Below are 21125 nucleotides of genomic sequence, written 5' to 3'. Positions count from 1 at the left end.
CAGCCAGACAGTTTAAATCAGGCATGAGAACAGAGGCTATCCCCAAACAGTTAACAGCAACGCCTGGGAGAGCGAAGGGAACACAGAAAGGACTCTGTACTGCTCAGCCACACATACAAAAAAATCTCAGTTTACATTCGCTGGCAGATTTCCCCCTCAGGACACCTGTTTGCATGAACTTGAACAGCAAACCTTGGCTAGAAATCCCCAATAAAGCAGAAACATAAAGGGCTTGCAGCCTGCCCCACTGAGAGCAATCACCCATCTCCCCGATGCACAGAGAGAAGCCTGGAGCAACGCACCAAGCTCCTGCTGGGTGAGAGCAGCTCGGAGGGGAAGGTGGCAGCCCCCAGCACCAGTGGGACTCTGGAGCAGCTATCCCTCTCCCACCAGCAGGCTCCCCAAGGAACCAGGCCAAGGAAGCATGATGCTTTGCAACCCCCAGAACCACAGCTGCCTGCGCCCACTGCAGAGCTTCGAGCCCTTCCCGCCACCTCAAGGATGGCGAGCAGCAGCAGCAAGCCCTCCCCAGGCCGGCGCCATGTCCCATGTAGGCAGAAGCAGCAGTCACCCAGCCTCCTGCTTTTTCCTGTCCCATGGTGAGACCTGCCACCCCACTAACCTCGCTGCTTCCTTCCCTCCAAGCCACCCCAGCCACAGCCAGGCTCGCGGGCAGACCCACCGACACCTCCGTGCGTGCAGTGCCCTGACCCAGCTCATCACCACCTTCACCGAGCCACCCCTCTTAGGCTCAGTGCAAATGCTCAGGAAGGTCACCTGAAGTCACCTTGGCTTCCACCAGCTCCCAGACACGTCGAGTTACATTCAAACCATTAAAGAGCGAGATTGCAATAAAGCCAATAATAACTAGTAGCTTTGCCTGGGTATTTTGCCTTTGTACCCGATTGCTCCTTAGAGCAACTTGTTTCCCCAGGAGACATTCTGGTGATGAGACATACCGGAGGGGCACAGGGAGAGAGGGTCCCTGCACATACCTCCCACAGCAATGCAGGAGTCATACCTGAAGAGACGAGTCCTGAATTTCATTGGTTTCCTTGGGCACCTGGACAGATGGAGAAAGAAAGAGGAAAAATATCACTGCCCAAGGACCTCCACTGACTTAAGCACGTGCTTTTTGTTGGCTTCAGGATTGAAGGGCACGCTGCCTGTGACGGCACAGGAGACATCCAGGGAGAGCACAGCGGGAACCAGCCATTCATAGTGACATGAGGGAACAGCTTTTGATTAAACCTCTGAGGTGTTTGGGTGACTTTTACAGTTTCTTTTCGTTTTGAAGCTGATCAGTCTTAAAGCAGGCCCGCAAGAGGTGGGAGCTGGTGTGAGGTGGGGCACAATTATCCTGTGCGTTCCCACTGACAGTCAACTTACTGATGGTTAAAATAAAACTTTCTCTCTGCTGGGTAAGCCACGGGAGCCGGTCAGGTGAGTGCTCCACACCTACAGAGCACAGGAGATTAGATATTGAGAGCAGGTTAAGAGGAGCCCACCACCTTACACTATCAGAAGTCACATCTTGTAGCTTTTGGTTTGTGGGGTTTTGTCCTTCTTCGCTCTAGGGAGTAAGTCCAACTTTTGTCGGAGCTACAGCTAGTACCTAAGGCCTGTCAGCATGAGAAATGCCAGGTAACATTTTGGGGCTGACCATGGGTGACACTTGCTGGGAACTCAAACACACCAGTCTCCTTAGAGCAGGCAGCCAGTGTGGCCTGCTCTGCGTCACATACTTTGCCTTCTCCACATTTACTCCCTGGCAAAGCCAGCTCCTATTCAATCCCTTATGATCCAGGCTTTTCTTGAAATCCTCCTCTTAAAACAGTAAATACAGAGGTTGATGCAGCCCATCCTGGGGAATGGGGCAGTTACTGCAGGGCTGCCCCAGGGGCAGGGAGAGGCAGGGGCAGCAGCACCAGCTGGGTGTCACTGCTCCCACTTCGCTGCCTGGGTGTGCTGGCACCAGGATCCCGCAGGAAGGAAACACTGGGCAGGATCCAGACAGGGCAGATGCCCCATCCGACACCCAGTTCCCTCCCTTGACACTGCCCGTCCTCAGCAGCTGGCCCAGCTCCTCACCAAACCATCAGAAAAGGGTATTACACTCCAGAGGTTTGTGCCAAACTGACGATAGGTGCTTGCCCCTTCAGCAAGCCCTTCCCAGGCAGCTACAAAACCCTTCTGGGTACCTGGTCTAGAGAGATGAGGTGTCTCCCTGGGCCACCTCCAGCTCCTGATGAAAGACTGGGTGGGGTGCTCCATGGGGATTTACTATGTGATCTGGGGGGTTTTGGCACAAACATATTTCTTGGAAAATGGCTGAACACTGTAATAAATGTTAAATCCACAAAACTTCTGTTTTCCAGCAATGCTCACAAAACAGAGGAGACCACCTTTGAAAGGATGATGCACCAAAGGGTGCAGTGCAGCCATCTTGCTGGGAGTGAGCAAGAATTTCAAAGTGATGTACAATTATTGAGTACAGCTTTTGGCCTCTTCCTAAAGTGAAGCTCCAGCTGCAGTATTACTCAATAGCTACTCAAAACTTTCTTGTGTTAAACACATAAGCACATACACCCCCCTAGCCTTTCTTTGGCTCAGAAACTCTCCTTTTAACTCTCCCTTTGCACCAAACCCATCTATGACCTGGAAGGAGGGTTTGGATGGTGAATGAAGAACCACCCCATGTGCTGGCCACCATCACCTCCTTGCACCTCAACTCAACTGGAGACCCAAGTACTTCCAGGCTGCGTGGATGTCCTGGGCTGGTCCTTTCATTTGAACCATGTTACACCAAAGAGGACCAGCAACCCCCAGATTTGTCAGCTGCCCTCAGTCACACCTCTGGCCAGGCTGGTGAAAGGTCCCATGGGGAAGCGAAGCGGTTGAGGTTGAAGAAGTGTGTGCACGTTGAGTTGTAGCTGTGGCAGTGCTCGCCAGCGGCTGCTGGGTCTCCCATCACAAAGGTCAGTTGCTGTAGAGCACCCTGGGGAGGAAAACACAGAAACCATCGTTTACCCTCATGCTTCCTCCAGAGGAGAGGGAAAGGTCTCGGTGCATGCCTCCATCCTTTCATAGCCAGGGACTTCTTTACAGGATGATTTAGTGATCAGCATTCACTGCTCATCTTCAAAAGCTAGATGCAAAGATCCCGGGAGCAAAGGTTAAGAGCCAGCAATGTACAAGCTATCCTTGAATTACATAACAGTGAGGATTCAAGAAGCGCTAAGCACACTGCAGGATCAGGCCCTTACTATTCCCCTCTAAGGGAGCATCCTGCCCTGACCCAGCCTGAGCAGTACCTGGTGCAGAGGCAGCACTGAAAGGGACCCTTGCAACGCAGGGCACTTGCATTGCCCTGGCCCAAAAGCAAGCACTATGCACAATGCAAAGCCTTTGCAAAGCTCACCCTCCCCAACCGGGAAAATAAATGGTGTGTTTTAGGAAGAGAAGGCAATGGATTCCTTCAGAGGGAGTTGCAACCTCACTTCATGCAGCTAGAGCAGACCACGTCCTCAAAGGCAGCCTTGCCAGGTCTGCCCAAGCTCTCACCTTAAAGGGGATCTCGAAGGACTCGATGAGGCCTCCAATGATGACCAGCCCTTCAGTGTTCACTCCCATCCCGAAATAACTGGACCAGCTCACTCTGTCCACCAGCCGACAGTCCACATGCAACTCCAGCCTCTCCAAGGAGATGCTGAGAGCAACTTGGTGCCAGCACCCGTCACCAAGAAAGGAAACTGGGAACCTGCATGTCCCAGAGGGGAGAGGGAAGAGGCACAACATGAAACAGGTCCCACACCTTGTGCAGGACTAGGCTTTGCCCTTACTAGCTCCCAGGGTCCCTGATACATCCATCCTTAGTGCAGAGGTAAAGGACAATACTAGAGAAATCAGGACCACCTTATTGTTCACAAGTAAGCACCACCACTTCTCCTCCAGCATGGGAATGCTATCTCTATCCAATGGATCTGGGCAGGTCTACAACCAGTTGAGGTGTCTGGGAAATTATCGGTATTTGTGTCTCTTACCACTTGATTTACCTCCAGGTATTTGAGTCTTGTTGTTCTTTGCTTTGTTTCCCAGATCTGCACCATTTTGTCAGAGTGGAGTTAGGCAGCAACTACCTGTGCAGTCACACCACCAGGTCTGAGGGACTTGGTTGTCACCTGGGTGGGGGGACATGACCTTGACTCAACTGAGGTGGGGTCAGAGCATCACTGCTCAAAGCCCGTAGTGGGAAACCTTAACTCTGGCCCTCAGAGTAGAAAAGGAAGCATGAAAAGGCAGAAAAAAAGCACCTGAGCTGGAACTTACTCATAGTGTCTCCTCCTCGTGGTGACAAATACCAAGGCGTAGGGGTTAATCCTGATCTGGAAGAGCACATGGCTTCGATGGCTAAGGATGGTCACGAGGCTGGTGTCCTCCTTCAGTGAGTACCTGAGCTTCATCAGTACACTCAGCTCATCTGCAAACCTAGCAGAAAGAAGTGATGTATGGTATCTTGCAGCAGCTGCTACACCACCATGAACTAACTGCCCTCTTAGGCCAGGAAAAAAAAAAAAAAAAAAAAAAGGAGCCACAGCACAAATGAACTCAGTGAGAACAAAAAATAAAAAAACCAAGAGCAAACAATCATTCAGATTGTAAGGTCAGGTACTCAAAAAGAAGCGGTGAGGCCAAAATTAGCATTGCCCGTATAACCTTAACACATCCCTCTCAGGTGCAATCTCAGCACGTGATTTCCCATGGGAGTCTTGCCCTGCCCACTGCTGAGGTTGGATGGGAACCCTGTTACAAGCAGCTTTTCAATGCTGCCTTCTCTCACCATGTCCTGTGTCCTTGCCCACAGCAAGCTACAGCCGTGTATCAAGTGTGGCAATGTCCCAGCCCGGTCTATGCCGCCATAGACCAGCACCTTGGCATCAGGCAATGCTGATAGATGTGGCTGTGCTGTCCCTTCCTCCCTCCAATTATGTGCTGGAGCAGAGAGGTCTTCCTGGTGGAACACCAAGAAAAGACATTCCTGGAAAGGGTCAGTCAAGCACTGTGCCCATGTGTCTTGCCTGCACACAACCAAGGCAGATGAAAGAGAGGGAAGAAGCACTGAGCTCCTGAGAGCACAGAGTGGATGTGTTATCTTTGTGCCGTTATGGAACGGGGTCATAAAGCAACCCCTCAAACCAACAAGCATGCATGGGATGATCAGCACCCCAGCCCCTGAAGGCAGCCTACCTGTCCCCAAACGCCTCCCTTGTAGGGATGTTGAGGGTAGCGTACTGCCCAATCTCCAGGATGCTGCAGTTGGCTTCATCATAGCCAAAGGAAACATTGCTGAGGTCCTGCGCATGGGAAGTAATTTTGTCCAGCAAGTTAACTTCATCTGCATTGGGGGAGAAGAAAGAGATGCTCAGTAGCTGAGAGACCTTCCCTACAGGGCTCTGCTCTCTTTATTCTTCCTATTAAACAACAGACAAAACCCCCAGGAAGAAGAGAATGCAATTTGGGCAAATTAAAATAATTCACAAAATCAGTAAGGTCAGACCAAAACAAACACTCAGATAACCTCAGGAGCAGCCAGGTGATTTTTGGAACAGAATACATGTTGAGAAGTCAGTGTCCTAGAGACACGAAAGGCCATTGCTACCTTTATGACAATACAGTTGGGATGCTCAGGACTTTAAAGCAGAGCTGGGGACACAAATGTCCTAAAACACAAGTCCTGGATCATCTGGGTATAGAAAATTCTGCTCAGTCCTTTCCCAAGCTTCCTTGTTGAAGTTTGCCTGATTTCAAAAGAAGTAGACCAGGAGCAGGATGCAGTTACCGTGTCCCTCACTGGGGCAGGTGGCCCAGCCAGACCACAGGGCACTCCCCTCTGCCCCAAGCAGGGTTCATTGCTGTGTCAGGGCCAGGAGCTGTGCATCATCCAGCGGGTGAAGGGCCCACTTTGAGAATTACATTGTGAACAAGCAAGATGGTTTGAATTGGGCAAAAGCCCCTGGTCTGGGCTATCTGGCAGCAGCTCCGTCACTTCAGTCTCATGAGGGGCTTTTAACTCCCTTGGTGAATAAAAGACATTCCCCTTCCAAGTTCATGCTGTAACTAAAGAATCCTTCAACTACAGAAATACCTGAATAAACGTTTGTTTGAAATTACAAGGTCTCTTGTTCCCCTCCATTAGTGAAAAAAAAAAATAATAAAAAATCACAGGCATCTGGCTCTACCTGGACACACCATTTCTACCTCAGAGCCACCTGCAGCCAGGTCCCTCCTTTCTTGTCATCCCTTTATGCTGCTGGGCGGTGTGGCAATAACCCTGCCACCTGCAAGGCGTGGGGATGAGGGACCAACCAAGAGCAGCACCCCATGGGTCCAGACTTGCCAGAAGGGTCTCGGTCACTCTGGATCCACAGTCCCTGCACTGGGAGGGCCTAGACAATCCCACTTGATGACTTGTCACCAGGAATCCTGCCAGTACCATCAGCACTAGTGTCTGCCATCACTTGGGAGGCAGCCAGCCTCTGCATTCACTCCAGTCCCCACTGCTGATGAGGCGCGAGATTTATTTGAGGGCAGATGAACAGCCTCAGGCGTGCTGCAGCCCGACAGGAGATATACACACCGTATAGATCCGCTGCTCTGGAAAATAACAAGTCAGCTGAGCAGAAAGCTGCTTTGATCCAGTTCAGACACTAACATATCAGGCCTGCCACTGTCTCCTCAGATTTTGCAAGGGAAAGACCAGTGTGCTGGGAAGGAGGGGAGCGGATGGGGTCCTGCAGGAGATGCAGCCATTTATGGTGATTTGGGATTTCAGCTGGTATTTCCCCAGCTCCCCACAAGGTCACAGCATCTACATGTTCCCAGGCAACCCTCAGCTCAGCAACGTGAACGTGCATCAGCCTTCAGCAGCAGGAACATTGCAAAAACAGTACCAAGCCACGGGGTGCAGGGCTGAGCCCCTCAGACTTGAACAGTCATAAATCCTGAAACAGTACCCAGCTGGCAGAGCTATCAGAGTGGCAAGTGATGTGTATGCACAGCGTGGGGAATGAATCTGAGACCAAACACCGCTGATGGAGGGGAAAAAAATATCAGGGATGTTTGTCCCTTCTCATTCCCAGGCAAGTTTTGGGAGGTTATCTCCCAGCTGCTGACACCAGCGGATGTGCCAAGACCCGCACGCTCCATCTCGGGGGGCTGCAGCCCTCATCACTCATCAGCTTTGCTGGTGATTACAGGCAGACAAGTGTGAATTCAGTGGATTCTATCAGGTGAAGTGCCTTCCTCCACAGGCTGCGGCTGGGGACTTAGTACCAGAAATAACATGTTTGCATGGAAGCTTTCCTGGGCAGAGTATGGCTTTAACACACGACTTGGGCGTTTGCTGAAAGTTAAAGTCATGGTCCACAACAACATATGCATCTAGGGTTAAAGTTAAGCATGTGCTTGGTGCTTTCCTAAATAAAATAGCAGAGACTTCTCTCCCCAAGGCCAAAGAACTGGAAGGTAGCAAGAGAGCGATCACAGGGGCAGGGCTACACCAGCAGGTTTAAACAGCCAGCGTTGATGTTCTCCTCCGGACCCCTCACCAGCCCCAGGAAAAAAATATGGCATGAAAGAAAAACAGAATTATGTTGAAACTGATGAGATCTCTTAATGCTCAGGCAGGAAGCACAACCCGTCACAGCCAAGGGAGCAGCTGTGCACTGTGCAGGGCACCAGCACACATCGTGCTTATTAGCCCAAGGGAGAGACAGGCTGTTCCCACTGCATGCCCAGAGCAACCCCAGCTCTGACACAGGAGCTACACACTGCTGCAGCCTCCCCCATGACAGCCGTCAGAGCCTGAATGTCTCTGATGGAAGGATTTAGTCATGTTCCCGTCCCTGTGAGCACCCCTCCACAGGGTTGCATGCACGCTGGGAATGGCAGCGTGAGAGCTGAGCTGAGCACAGCCCCTGCACGATGCCCGCAGTTCAGAGGGTGATGCCAGACCTCTACTGGAGACAAGCAAGGGCAATGGAATGGCAACAGGTCATTTCAATCCCCAGAGAAGATCAGCATTTAAACCCTGGGGATCAGCTGCATGGTTATACTCTGGGCAGATCAGCCATGCAAACCCCAGTCTTTTCTCCCTCACTTCCCCCCTGAGCCAAAAGAGAAGTGTTGAAATAAAAAATGATGTTTCTCTGAGACACCAGTCCTCACGCAGAGCTGGGGAAGCTGGAAAGCAGATGCCCTTCTCCCACTTTACCAGCTCCAGACTGCAGCTCTTCCACATGCATGGCTTTTTCTCCTCCCTCCCTGTTCTCCAGAAGCAGCCTTCCATGTATTATTTGAGCCACATCTGGCTAGTGTCTGTGCCATTGGGATAAGCCAGTGGGGCCTCAGAAGCCCGTGCTGCACGAGCCAGCAAAGCATCAGATTGGATTGATCTACAAACACTTTGAAGAGCATCTTGTTGCGGTAGCTGAGGCTCGTGGCACCATGCTCTCATGCTGGGGCAGAAGCTGACGCACAGCAAGGTTGTTTCCAACACTGGATTTAGTGCTTCAACCAGCTTCACCACCCAAGCTTTTGTTTGCAACTTCTCTCCAGGATTAACCAAGGGTCAACTCTCCATCCTGACATTGGTGGGTTTCTGGTTGTTTCAAGAAATGTCACAGATTAAATTTCAAAGCAGGTTTCTTTTCTCTCTTTGCCTTAACCTCTGGGAGCAGACGTGCTGCTTCTCAAGGACATGGATTACCTGTGGAAACAATTCTCAGCTGCAGAGTCTGAGTCACCAGCTATCAGAGATCAGGGTCACAGTCTTTCTGGGAACAGATTAATCCCAGACAGGTGGATGCAAGGATGCAGCGAGCGCAGTCACTGCAGTAGCCAGTCAGGGACAGGATGGACTGTATAATCAATATGGTAATTGTATTCCTTTACAAAAGATCATGTTTTCTCATGAGCTTTCAGCCTTCCTAGGGGCTCAGGTGCCTTATCCCCACGGGTATGCACCCCGCTGCCATGCTTCACAGCCAGGCTTCCCCATCCCCTTCCAGTGGCCATCAGTGGGCAGCTATGCTCACAAACACTCTACCACTGCTGTGCAACCTTCACTACCAGCATGCTCCTACCTCCACCCTGGCAGCAATGCTGCCCAGGACCCCGGAGACAGGGCTCACCCCAAGATGTGCACAGTCCAGCTGTGTTTGCACTGGACTCTAGGCTTGGGTTCTTCTTCGCCCATCTGCAGAAATGCCAGCCAAGACTGCCTGCAGTGCACGTTTAGCAGGCCACACCAGCATCTTTGCTATTCAACCTCAAACCAAAAGCTTGCAGAATGGCTCTTTCTACGCTGGAAAAGAGATTCCTGGAGTTCAACAGCTGCTGCCAAATTCAGCTTGCCTCTGGGCTCCTAAAGCAGCGCAGGAATCTTCCCAGGCAGCCCAGTGCCAGGGAGACTTGTGCATGGGCCAACCTCAGCAAGGGCAAGCACCGGCCACCGGAGCCAGAGCCAAGAACGTGGCATCACAAGCTGAAGTTAACCCCAAGCTGAGGTTAACCAGCGGCCATCAGGGTGCCAAGCATATTTTCACAGAAATGCTTCCAAGGATGGGGAGCACAGCAAAGGGGGATGCCTGTAACTAGCTGTTAGAGATACACCACAGAGCTATTCAGTCACATGCCACGAACTCATTGAGATGCTTGGTGTGGTGACAGGAGGTCCCTGCCTCCAAGAGCCCAGAAACCGTACCAAGAGTAACAGCCATCCCGACCTTGTGGTAAACCTGACCTGACCACAGTAAAAACTGCGGCTGTCCCAGCAATCCTAAGCTCAGGCTAAAAGAGAAAACCAGCAGAGTTTTTGCAAAGCTCAACAAGAGAAGGTGCATGCTCTAGTTTTCAGCAGCATGCCCTGGACAATCATTACTTTGGTCTGAGCACACTGGTGCACTTTAAGAGACACTATTTAAAAAACTATGACTTCTTGTTTGCTTCCTTTGTAAAAAAGTTAAATGGTGAATAAATAAAAAAAGAATTGTGCATCCCTTTTTCAAAATGAAGTCACTTAGAAAAAGACACAGAAAGAGGGATTAAAGACTTTACCCCACCACTCTGAGAAATTATAAACAAATTCCAGCTCAAATATAAAGCACCCAGAAAGCACCAGCATTTCTAGGACAAAGGAGAAATGAAGGCAGAGGGCTCTGCGTATGCCCCTCACTGTTTGGTGCTAGGGACTTTGCCAACATACCTGCATCACACCATAAGCTCAATGTTTTCAATACAGGGTTTTCCTGCCCTCGTCAGTCTTTTGGCCCCACGCAGAGTTAAAATTCCCAAGGAACAATAGGATTACCAGGAAACACAGAAAATGCCCTGGTCAGACTGGGGGCGCAGAGGGCAACGCCAAAGGTAAATCCGTCCTCCGAGGAGGAGGGTAGGTGCATAGGGAATCTTGCAGAGCTGGATTTGGGTTACCCTGCAAGGCCAACTGGGAAGACAGCTGGTGTGCATGGCCCCACCAGCCTGGCCTGGGCAGGGGAGAGGGGAGGTGGCAGGCAGCACCAAGGGCCAGGTGCTCCCCAGGGGCTGGTGAGCCAGGGGACCCCTGACGGGCAGTGCCTTGCCAACAAACACAGTCCCAATGGTGGTGAACACACCAGGCAGAGCCAGGCACTGATAACGGGGTCTACAGGCAGCCCCAGGCAGAGCTAGCCATAAGCCAGGGCCAGGGTCCCCCAGGGAGCACAGCACAAAGGGAGACACAGCAGGTGCAAAGTCCATCCAACAGATAGACATAGAACAACAAGCATACAAGGGGTCCTACCAAGAGACAAGCTACACCCAGCATAGGTCCATGGTCTGTCCAGGAGGCAAAGCCAGAGGCAAGGCGAGAAGCAAGCACCCCACACCGTACCTGAGGGGAAAGCTAGGGGCACAGGGCTGAGCTTAAAGTGGCTCCAGGGATAAGGGTGTGGGTGGAGGTCCCAGGTGAGGCTGGTCAGGGCCATTTATGCCCATTAGTGTTCTCATGGACCAGATAGGGTTTGGTAGCAGTTCTCCACCATCCCATCCGGATGGAAGGTATTCCTTGGGAGAGTATCCCAGGTTGCAAATGTAGAAAAGTGACCATCTGTGCTCTCCTCTGGCTTGTACACAGATATGGAGCTTATACTCGGCTTTACGTTCTCCCCAAAGGAGGGAAATGAGGCACAAGGCAATGACATTAAACAACATAAAACATAACTGGAGCCCTGGGAGAACTGGTTACAGGGTCTGTCAGACTGAGTCACTTCCCCTGGATGTGGCACCACTGGTTGGGACCAGAAATAACTGGGCTGACAAGCCCTGGGGACAACTCCAGGGGACAGCCCTGGTGCTTGCTGGCTGGAGAATGGAGCATATGACTTAATGGGTCTTTTCTCCCTCTAATTTCTGAATGCCTTATGAAAATGTCCTGCCAGAAGTCTGCTTAAGATCATAAGCCATGCACTTCAAACTCTGAATTAGAGAGGCTTGTACATCACCGCTAGACTTTAATAATCAAGGCTCTCTGCACTAAATGATGGAAAAAGAGGACTTTATAGTGGGGCAAGTGTTTCCTGGCACTTCACACCACTGACACCACCACATTAACACAGGCATGGTCTGTAGCCAAGCACTTGAAACAAGACAGCCCTCTCAAAACACTGATGCTCCTCCACTCCCCTCTTGATGGCTCACACGTCTCCACCCTTTGCCTCTTGAAAGATGTTCTTGGGCTTGGAGGTTGTGCCTGACCTTCTCTGGACCAAGCTGACCAAGATGGCAGCTTCATTTTTGTTTGGACTTGCCTGATGACTCTGCACATTGGGTGGACAAGGTCAAGGACACCTTGGTAGTGTTGTGTTTGCAGGACAAGCTCTTCCTGCTTCTCTTTCTATCCTAGCATTGCTTGTAACGTAAATAACATCCACAGCAGCCATCTGCATCACCTCCTGTGCCACATTTGTTTCCTACTGTTCCCATTTCCCTTGTCATCTAGTATTTCTTTTCAAGGGCAACACCACAAGGCCCATAAGACAAGGTTTGAACCGAAGCGGATGCAGCTCGTGGTGATGGACCTGCATCCTGAGGGTTATGCAAGAGGATTTCAACCTTTGCCTCCCTGCTCTGGAGAGCAGAGATAATTTGGTTCTGACCCAGCAGCTGCAAGTTGAAGGGGACAGAGCCAAAGCAGGAAGAAAAAGAAAAAGGACATTTCTCACAGAGAACATTGTACCTATTAGCGGAAGAGTGAATGCAACCATGCACCCACAGAGAGGACAGAAAATTTCAGGGAAGTGAAACCTTTGCAGAAGAAAGAGCTAGCTGTACACATTGTTTAGACAGGAAAAATCAGAGCACAGACTTCTTTTCAAGCTCATTATGCAGATCTGCAGGCATGCTGCCGCTCCTTTGTACCAGTGCAGCATGGGGGGCTCTGCTGGCATGGGGAAGGGGCTTTTGGGGACAAAGCCTAGGGAGAAGGTAGGGCTGCTGGAAGTCGAGGATGACCTTGAATAAGGATACACTGGCTACAAGAAAAAGTAGGCCAAGTGGCAGAAGGAAGAAGTCTGTGAAAGAGTTTTTGGGAGAAGAGCAATGGGAGCAGGAAAGCAAGAAGTTTAAGAGCTGCTAAACCCCTACGGGAACGACGATACCAGAGTGGCCACAGGAGTGGGGCGGTGGGCTTGTTGGGGATTCCAGCCTCCAGCTTCACCATCCTCACCAGGTCTTCTCCTTGCAAATCCTAAACACCCAAGACATGAGACAGCATGAAAACCTCACCCCATTAACCAAAAGGGTATGTTTCCTTCCCTCGTGGGGACAGGGAAAGGCTTTGCAAACATGGAGTAAATCAACATCCTGACAGCTGAGAAATGAGTCTGACGACCCTTTTGAAGGAGGTGCTGGGAGGAAAGCTCGCAATGGCTACCTGTTCCACAGGCTTTGGTGGCCTCACCTTTTTTTTAATTAAGAAAACAAAAAAGAAGCCACTTCTAACATTCCCAAGACATTTACTGAGAGATCCCACACAACTCCTTCAACCATCTCCTTCCTGAACAACCGAGAGAGCTAACTCAACCCAGAGCTCCTGGTCTCTAGGAAAATGCTCTGGGGTGCGACACTTCACCCCAGTCTTGCACATCCCTCATCCCCCAGGGCACATGCACACCCTGGTGCATCTCCTGTCCCCCGTTCCCCACATATCCTTCCCAGTTCCCCCTTCTGCTGCTCTGCGCATGCATGTCCTGTCCCCTCCTGGACCACCAACGGCAAATGCTTTTGGGTTGAGCTCAAACACTCACTTTACTCAAACCAAACACGGTGGAACTGATGTTTTATCCAAATTCAATTCTTAACACTGCTTAATAGGTTTAACTAGAGAGGTATTTTTAAATGGATTTCATTTAAACCTGTACAAATCCTCACACAGCCTCTCTTCAATCTGTTCAAGTCTGCCTCACAGCAATTAAACTTAATTACTGAATTAAAGTGAATCAGCATAAACCAGATCGGAATCAGTCTACAATGCCTATACAGCAGATTCTGTGGGATTAATTTAAAAATAACTGAAAAAACATACTAGTAAAAATTGTGTGACACTGAGTGGGGACATGTCCCAAAAACATTGGCCCTCACTGTTGCTAGTAAATAAGCTTCTCGTTATTGCTTCATTGTCAAAGTAAATTAATAGCAAATTCTACAAATTGTCACACTCCAAGGGCTTGTTTCCAGTACGAGCTTTCCAAGAGCCTCCCTCTCTGTTGTTTTGTTTTATAGGGTTGGAAGACACAACGTCAGTATGCACAAAGCCACTGGAGAAAAGCAATGAAGGGATGATCATGAGAACCCCCTCTGGGTGGGATGGTCAGCACCAAGCAGGGCAGCTCGTGGCACAGCCAGGGTTTGGACCCTGGAGTTTCAGCATCCTCTTGTGCTGATGGAAAGTACACACACGTTGGCATGCACACACGCACACAAACACACACACACACCCCAGGCTCCCATGGCCAAGGCTGTCTGGATTTGACAGACTACAAGGTCAGGACCACAGGAAGGTCTCTCCAGCCCCCATCCCTGGCTCCAACAGCAGATGCTTGCAGGAGAGGAGAGGAAAAGGGCAGGAACAGAATGAGTCTTTCCTGCTGCTTCCTCCCAGATCCCTGCAGTGTGAGGATTTGCTGAGCCAAAGGCAGTGCCTGTGTTAGCAGCAGGGACTTGAGCTCCAGTCTCTCCTGTCCCAGGGAGCACCGGAGGATGCTTCTGCTCAGCTGTCTGGGCTGCCTAAGAGATCCCTGGACACACTGAGCTTTCATTCTCTCCCTCTTGAGCTTTCATGATGTTTTGTGAAGTCTTAAACTCCTCCTAAGGCAGAATGGGATGCATTTTTAAAATCTCAGACTTTTTATGCTGTGGGAGCAGGAAAGCCAGCCGTAGCACGGCAGCACACAAGCAGCCCCTCTGCAGGCTACGCTCTCAGAGCAGTGGTAGGAAGGGAAGGAGGTGGAAGGGTTTGGTTTACCTCCTAACTCCTCTTTCTTCACCAAATGGCAGGGGGAACAGCAAAACGTACACCAGAAGCTACAAAACTGAAGTGAAGAGGTAGAGGTAAGGCAGGAAGATTTCTTACAAAAGGAAATGCAATTTCATCGTTTTGGAAGGAAGCAATAGTTTGATGGGAAATACCTACTTTTGAAATACCTCATTTCCCTTCTTCTCCATTACAAGTTGGTATTCACACATGTTTCTCCAGCTTAACCTCCCACTGTCTTAGAGTAGTTATTTTAAAGTCTGGCAGAGGCTCAGCCTGAGCTATTATTTCAACAACATTGAAAGCGTCTTGAGTAACAAGGGAAACGGTCAGGTTAGTATTATCTTCTGCTGCAGACGTACACATCTGGGAGAGATTACAGCCTGAGAAAATAAAAATAAATATGTCCAGGGAGCCCATCCTGGGAATTCCTCTCATTTCAGCAAATAAGGGCTTGGTGCGCCCCAAACCCAAACCCTTCCTCCAAACTCCCCTGCGACTGCTCCTTCCACTAGTGATGAATGGGTTCATTCGGTTTAGTCTGACAGTGATTTTAAACTGTACGTGTAACGTCATCAGAGGCTGAAAATCTGAAGCTTAAACCTGATATCACTGGCGACGTGCAAGGCAAGCCAGATCCAAGGCAATATGTCCAGATGTTAGTCACTGGTGAAAGGCAACCAGAAAGAGTCTGATCGTGTGCCAGCAGCCATCTGTCACACCACGAAAAAGCACACGTTGGCTCAGGACCTCTGCGACTCCTGTTTTCCAAGTTACAATCAAAGTACCAAAAAAACCACAGGAAAGTAGCAGCAGTAAAGTAGTGAAAGGTCCTTTGTGCTTTCAGACCCAGGGGACCCCATGTTCAAACACTGGAGCTGCCCTGTTGGGTCAGACACCAGCACCTGCAAGTGCAGCTTCGTTTCTGGTAGGGGTCACAGCTGGAGGGAGCAACAGCAAACCCACCCAGCTGGCGTAAAAAGGAGTCTCAGGTTAACTCACACCCGTGCAGGCTGCACCCACGAGCATCCCCACACTGCTCACACACGAGCAGCGCCTGCGCTGTCCCCAGCTGTACACGCGTGTGCTTGCTGACCAAGATCCCCAGGAAAAATGACAGCTCAGCACAACATATTCCCTGAAGTGTCCAAACGGATCCTGCTTTGTAACCTGCTCGGCTCCAGCAGATCTACCTATGTAATGGCTCCCCCCAATGATTCAGCATGTTGCCCAGGTTTCCATTTCCATTTCCACACCATCATGGGTAAATTGATTTTCCTTTTGTACCGGTGGGGAGATGAAGCAGAGCTAATGCTGGGAGGCACCGTGAGGATATGTGAGCTGAGGTAAGTAGGATGTACATGTGCATGCCCTAGCCGAAGGGAAGTCTCAGAGAACTTGCCTGGAAGCTCTTGCCTGTCTTCTCCTGTGCCCATCCTCCCTGCTCCCTCGAGACCTTGTATGCCAAGCAGGGATCTTTTACACTCCAGCTAAAGCAATAAAAGTTGCAGCTTTTAGCCCCAGCAATCCCACAATCCAGTCCTTGCACTGACCAAATTGTTTGCTATTGTCCTCATTACAATCAAATAAATCAGAGTGTGTTTTCCCCAACCTGGCTGATTTTCACACTCAAACTCTGCTGCCAGCAGACCCCAGGGGCAGAAGACTTCAGCAGAGCTAGAGAGGAGCAGGCAAAAGGGCAACCTCCATATGAACCAGAGATATCCAGCGAGCATCTTTTCAAAGCTTTCACCTTTTGTGCGCTTGGAGGTCCTTTGCAGAGCTGCCTGCTCTGCTCCTAACATCAAGCCCTGGCAATCACAACCCTCTTGCTCTGCTGGGTCTCAGCGTATTCATGACAAATGTGTTTTATCAACCTCCCTGCAGTGGCCCAGAAGACTAATTGGCTGGGGGAACATGAGGCGGATGGATAGCTTAATTTTCCAAGCTTGATAAGAGCCAATGACTTCACTCAGGGAGAAAACATATAACGCAACTGTAAAGGTCTGGCTCAGGTCACTGCCACCGCGCTCAGCTAGGGAACACCTTGTTATTGCATCCCTGCATGAGGAGCTGGAGGATGAGCAAAGATCCTACCCAGAACTTACTGTGCCCTTGGCCTCGTGCCCTCCAGCCCCACCACATGCATAAAGCTGGCAAACTGACACCCAGATCTGTTTTGACACGTACGAACTCACAAGTTCAGGGGTGACAAGAAGCCAGAGAAGCAAACTGCAGAGACTTCGCAATGAACTCTGCCATGAGTACAAGACTCTTGGAGTCTGTGATGGTAGATCGTGCCCCAGCCAGGGGGTTGGATGCTCACTGGCATCTGCTTTCACATTTAAAGCTGTTTCCTGCCTGCCAGTCTGCAGAGAAAACATTGAAAACATCACCCTGGAGTAACCAACGGTCCCAAAGCACAGGGCAAGCGCGACAGCTACATCCGCCAGACTGGATGCACACCAGCACTCCCTGTCCCACGCGCCTGGCTTTGGAGAGAAGTTGGCACTCAGGGGAGACAGCTTGAGGGCAAAAGTCAGGGGACAGGCAGGGGACACAGGGCCGGACACAAGGCTGCCAGGGACATGCTCCCATGCTGAGCCAAGCGGGACGGGCAGAGAGCCAGGGCTCCCAGCCACGGTCTTCTGGCTGCCAGGCTCCTCCAGCCATCTGCCTGGCAGCGATGGGACTGGGGATGCTTCATGGGAGCTTGTTGAAGACTTGAGGTCCCAACTGCCAGCAGGGAAAGGCAACTCCTGTCTGCTCTTCTCAAGAGCACAGGGTCTACTGCAGGAGACTGCCTATTGCACAAGCATCTGGCAAACTTTTTATCTCTATCCAAACCCACCCTAACTCAGGGAAACTCACTCTTAGACATGCCTTCATTCAGCAAGGCCCATTTTCTGCTTTAAAGAATGGCTACAGGTCAGTGCATGGTTGACCTTAGCTAAAATACAGCCACTTCATGCTGCAATTAATCACTTCAGAGATACTGGCGTTCCCTGCAAAGTAGCAAGGGTCCCATGCTGGGACAGAGGGGACAAACCGATGCTGCTTCTGGGAGCCCATGTCTGCCACAGCCCCGGGCTGTGGTGCTGGACCTGCCTGAGCTGAGCATTGCCACCACGCCTTGCAAGTGTCTCTACCAGTTCCCATTACTCAGCACATGACTAATGCCCAACCCAAAATTAGTACCAGCGCACTTAATTAAATGGAGTTTTCCACTGCAGGCAAGTGAAGTGCACAGCGCTTTGCAGGGATCTATTTCTGCTTCCCTCACATTTGGATACTGGTGCAAGGGTCAGTGCTCAGGCTGTGACCTGGCATTAAAATTCATTTGATCCAGAGCAATGTTCTGGAGGTTTTATCGAGCTTCCACTCATTGTCTTCCACGGGGCATCTGCAGAAACAGAGCAGGAATGAGAGGAGAGAGAGAAAGAAGTACAAGAGCCTCATGTACCAGCAACAGCACAGCCTGGGGTAGAGCAGGGCAGGAGCAACAGTCCTGACCTTCAACTCATGCTCCCTTCAATGCTGCTCACAAGAATAAAGAAAAAATTAAAAATGAGTGTTTCCCAGACTAACAAGCTGATATTTCACAGCCAAAAAGCACTCTGATATTCACCTCAGGCAAAACATGTGCACATTTGTGATTCATTCCACACTCGTGGCTGCCAATTTTCCTGCACAAACGACTGAATTGTTGTGGTTTCAACCTCTACTCAATTCCTGAATGCTTCTCCAAGTTCGTTATGCTCAGTGTTTCACAGAGCTACTCACCTCCCACCTGTCCCCCTCCACTGGTATTTTTGCACCTGAAGCATCTTAGGGTGCCTGTGAGCCTTCAAGTTTCACGGCAGTCTGCTTGATGCCACGAGCTGCTGTTTTCTCAGGCATCAGGGCCACCTGCAGAGCCAGGGACCCTGAGACCCTCAAGCAAAAAGACCTCCTCTTCTTGTAAAGTCTCGCTTTACCAAAGCCTCACGGGTCAGGTTGAGCCCACGCTGCTTGAACCACAGCTCAGAAGGCTTCAGGCAAATAAACATAAATCAGGATTTCCTTCATGTGGAGAGAAGCTGTCAAACCCCAGACTGTGATGGAGGCACCGCTGGACCACCTCCGCGGAGGGCTGACCCTCCTGGAGCTCCCTCAGCAGGCATTCCTCCCACACCGCTGCCCCATGTCCCCGGGCTGAGCCTTGGCTCGCCGGGGCCCAATCCTGGGCAGAGGAGGGTTTGCAGGCAGCGAGCTTGGCCAAGGATGGGCATGGATGCTCCACAGAGAACGAAGCAGCCTCCTGCAGCTTCATCTACAGATGAGGTTGCAAGGAGGACATGGCCTCATGGCCATGGGTCAACGTCTGCAACAGCAAGCCTCTACACAAAAGCCCGTTGCTGGATGTGGAGATCTCCACCCCTGTTTTCTCCCCAGAGCTCAAAATCCTCTTCCTCCCTGTGAAAAGCATCCCATCCAGCTGGCTTGTGTCTACTCCTCTATCTTCTACTTGTAAAGTTGCATTGGAGCATCCTACCCGCTAAGAACCACTTCCCAGCTCCAGTAAGTTTTCCTTTCTTTCCATTTCTTTATTAACCTAGAGGATTTCCCAGGAAGGAAAACAGAGTTTCTTATGCAGAAGAACCCAGAGGAAAATCCCTCAGTTTTCCACCAAAAAAGAGAGAATTTTTTAAGCCTTTACTGTTCACGACAAGTAAAACTGAGAAAGGTGGCGGTCACCCACGCTCACCCATGGGTGCTGCCTCTGTGCAGCCCACCTCAGGTAAGAGTGCAGATTTTGGGAGAGCCCCAGAGTTGACGAGTCTTGTTTTAACAGCAAGGATGGATCTGCCTTTCAAAAAAATGTGCTCTTCATTCCTCCTGCTGCCTTGGAGTGGGGGAAAACACATTCATTAGAGATGCACCACTTCTGTGAACAGACAACCCTGAGAAAATGCTGGATTTGGGATGTGGGGGAGGTCTCAGGGTGAAACGAAATTGCTGGAAAGAAACTCGTGTCAAACTGAAAACTTTCCCAATATTTGAGTTAAAAAAGAAAAAAAAAAGAAAAAAGAAGGAAAATGAGTCATTTTGAGTCAGCCTAGAAATGAAAGGTTTCATCTTTGTGGATGAGTTACCGCTTTTTTATTTTCTTTTACTCAGTGCAAGTGAACTTTAGTTAACTAACACAGACAGGTGTTTGAAACTGAAAATGAAATTTTGTTTTTAAACCCCTGAGGTGTCAGCACATTTCCCCAAAAAGCTTTCTTTGCAAAACACAGGAAAACCAACTGTTTTAATGCTTTTGAATTTCACTCCCACTTCCCAATTTGAAATCATTCACCCGATTTAGACCCAGTTTCACAAGCTGTGCTCCATCTACCCCCCTTCTCACCACCAGCACCGAGCCACCAAGAGACACCTCTCTACTGGCAGCTCAGCTTCAGGCTCCACCAAGTTCATCAAGGTCCACCAAAGCCGATACCTGAGCCCACCCTCCCTCAACTTCACTGTTCCTATAGAACATCCCCACGTATAGATGCATCTTCTGGTTTAGTGCCCCAGCACCGTGTTTGATAATCTCTGTGGCAAATACTTTGCTGGATCTCTATTGCACCTCACTTGCAAATCACCTCTAGCACAAAGTACTCTGGAGGGGTGAAAAGGACCACTCCAATGACCACCTTTATAGGCAGGCACAGGTTGAAAGCCACCAGAACTCCTCTAGTCCTATGAGCTTCACCCATAACCCCCCCCTAGTATCTCTCCAGCATCACTGAAGTGAGCAGTGCGTTACGCTACTGCCCTGCACCTCTGTGTAATGATTAAAAACCAGACGAGCAGCTAGACCCATGAGCTAACTTCCCAGACTGAAAAAGAAGGGTTTGCTAAACTAAAACAAACTACCAGGAATTATTTTTTAAGCTGCATACTGTATCCAGTATCACAGTGAGAGAAATCCTTCTGGTGGAAGGTTTCAAGGTTTCTCTTTCCGAGACGTTAAAACATTCCCAACTTGTGAAAACCAATCCTTGTCACCTGGCCTTGAATCTTACTGCCAGCAAGTAGGTTAGCCACAACACACTGCAGATCAGGGGGGCTCTACGTTGTTCCTGGCAGTGACCCCCAAAGGGTCTAGGCTTTGCAAGCTCCTGAAGAGGTGCCCCCATCCTCAGCAACCTGGAGCTCTCAGCCCTGAAGCTCAAGATCTCAGCCAGTGTGGACCAGGCTCTGCAGGAAAACTGGGAGCAGGGTGAGGAAGGTAGATAGGGAAGGAAAAGGTTTATCCCGTGGAATGGGGCCGGTCATGGCAGCCTACTGGACCCATCTACACTGGCACATCTATCAAGGCACTGTGTGGAGATGCTGGAGGGGCAGGACAGCTTCAGGCATCTGCACAGCATCCCTGTGGGACAGGCAACCCCTGCGCCTTCGCACAGCTCCTGGGCCAGGGAGGGGCAGTGCCGATGTCCAGCATCCGCAGCTGACTTGGGAAAGGCAAGCCCCTGTTTCCCAACCCTAGGCTCCACCGCTTTTTCTTCCCAGGCACATGCTGAGG

At 50.4% G+C, this 21125-nt stretch overlaps 1 protein-coding gene across 1 annotated transcript in view; it reads right to left on the bottom strand.

Moving 5' to 3' along the window:
* Nucleotides 1-21125, bottom strand: part of LOC130155549 (collagen alpha-1(I) chain-like) — a 90636-nt gene that overhangs the window by 50385 nt on the left and 19126 nt on the right. Inside the window, exons 2-6 of the mRNA XM_056352936.1 lie at nt 5248-5395; nt 4330-4488; nt 3565-3760; nt 2855-2998; nt 1022-1063 (exon numbers count right to left, since the gene is read on the bottom strand). Of these exons, the coding sequence (XP_056208911.1) occupies nt 1022-1063; nt 2855-2998; nt 3565-3760; nt 4330-4488; nt 5248-5395 (689 nt within the window). The remainder of the gene's footprint in view (nt 1-1021; nt 1064-2854; nt 2999-3564; nt 3761-4329; nt 4489-5247; nt 5396-21125) is intronic.

Source organism: Falco biarmicus, chromosome 9 (assembly GCF_023638135.1).
Source record: "Falco biarmicus isolate bFalBia1 chromosome 9, bFalBia1.pri, whole genome shotgun sequence".
Classification (NCBI taxonomy): Eukaryota; Metazoa; Chordata; class Aves; order Falconiformes; family Falconidae; genus Falco; species Falco biarmicus.
This window is presented reverse-complemented; position numbering and strand designations above follow the sequence as displayed.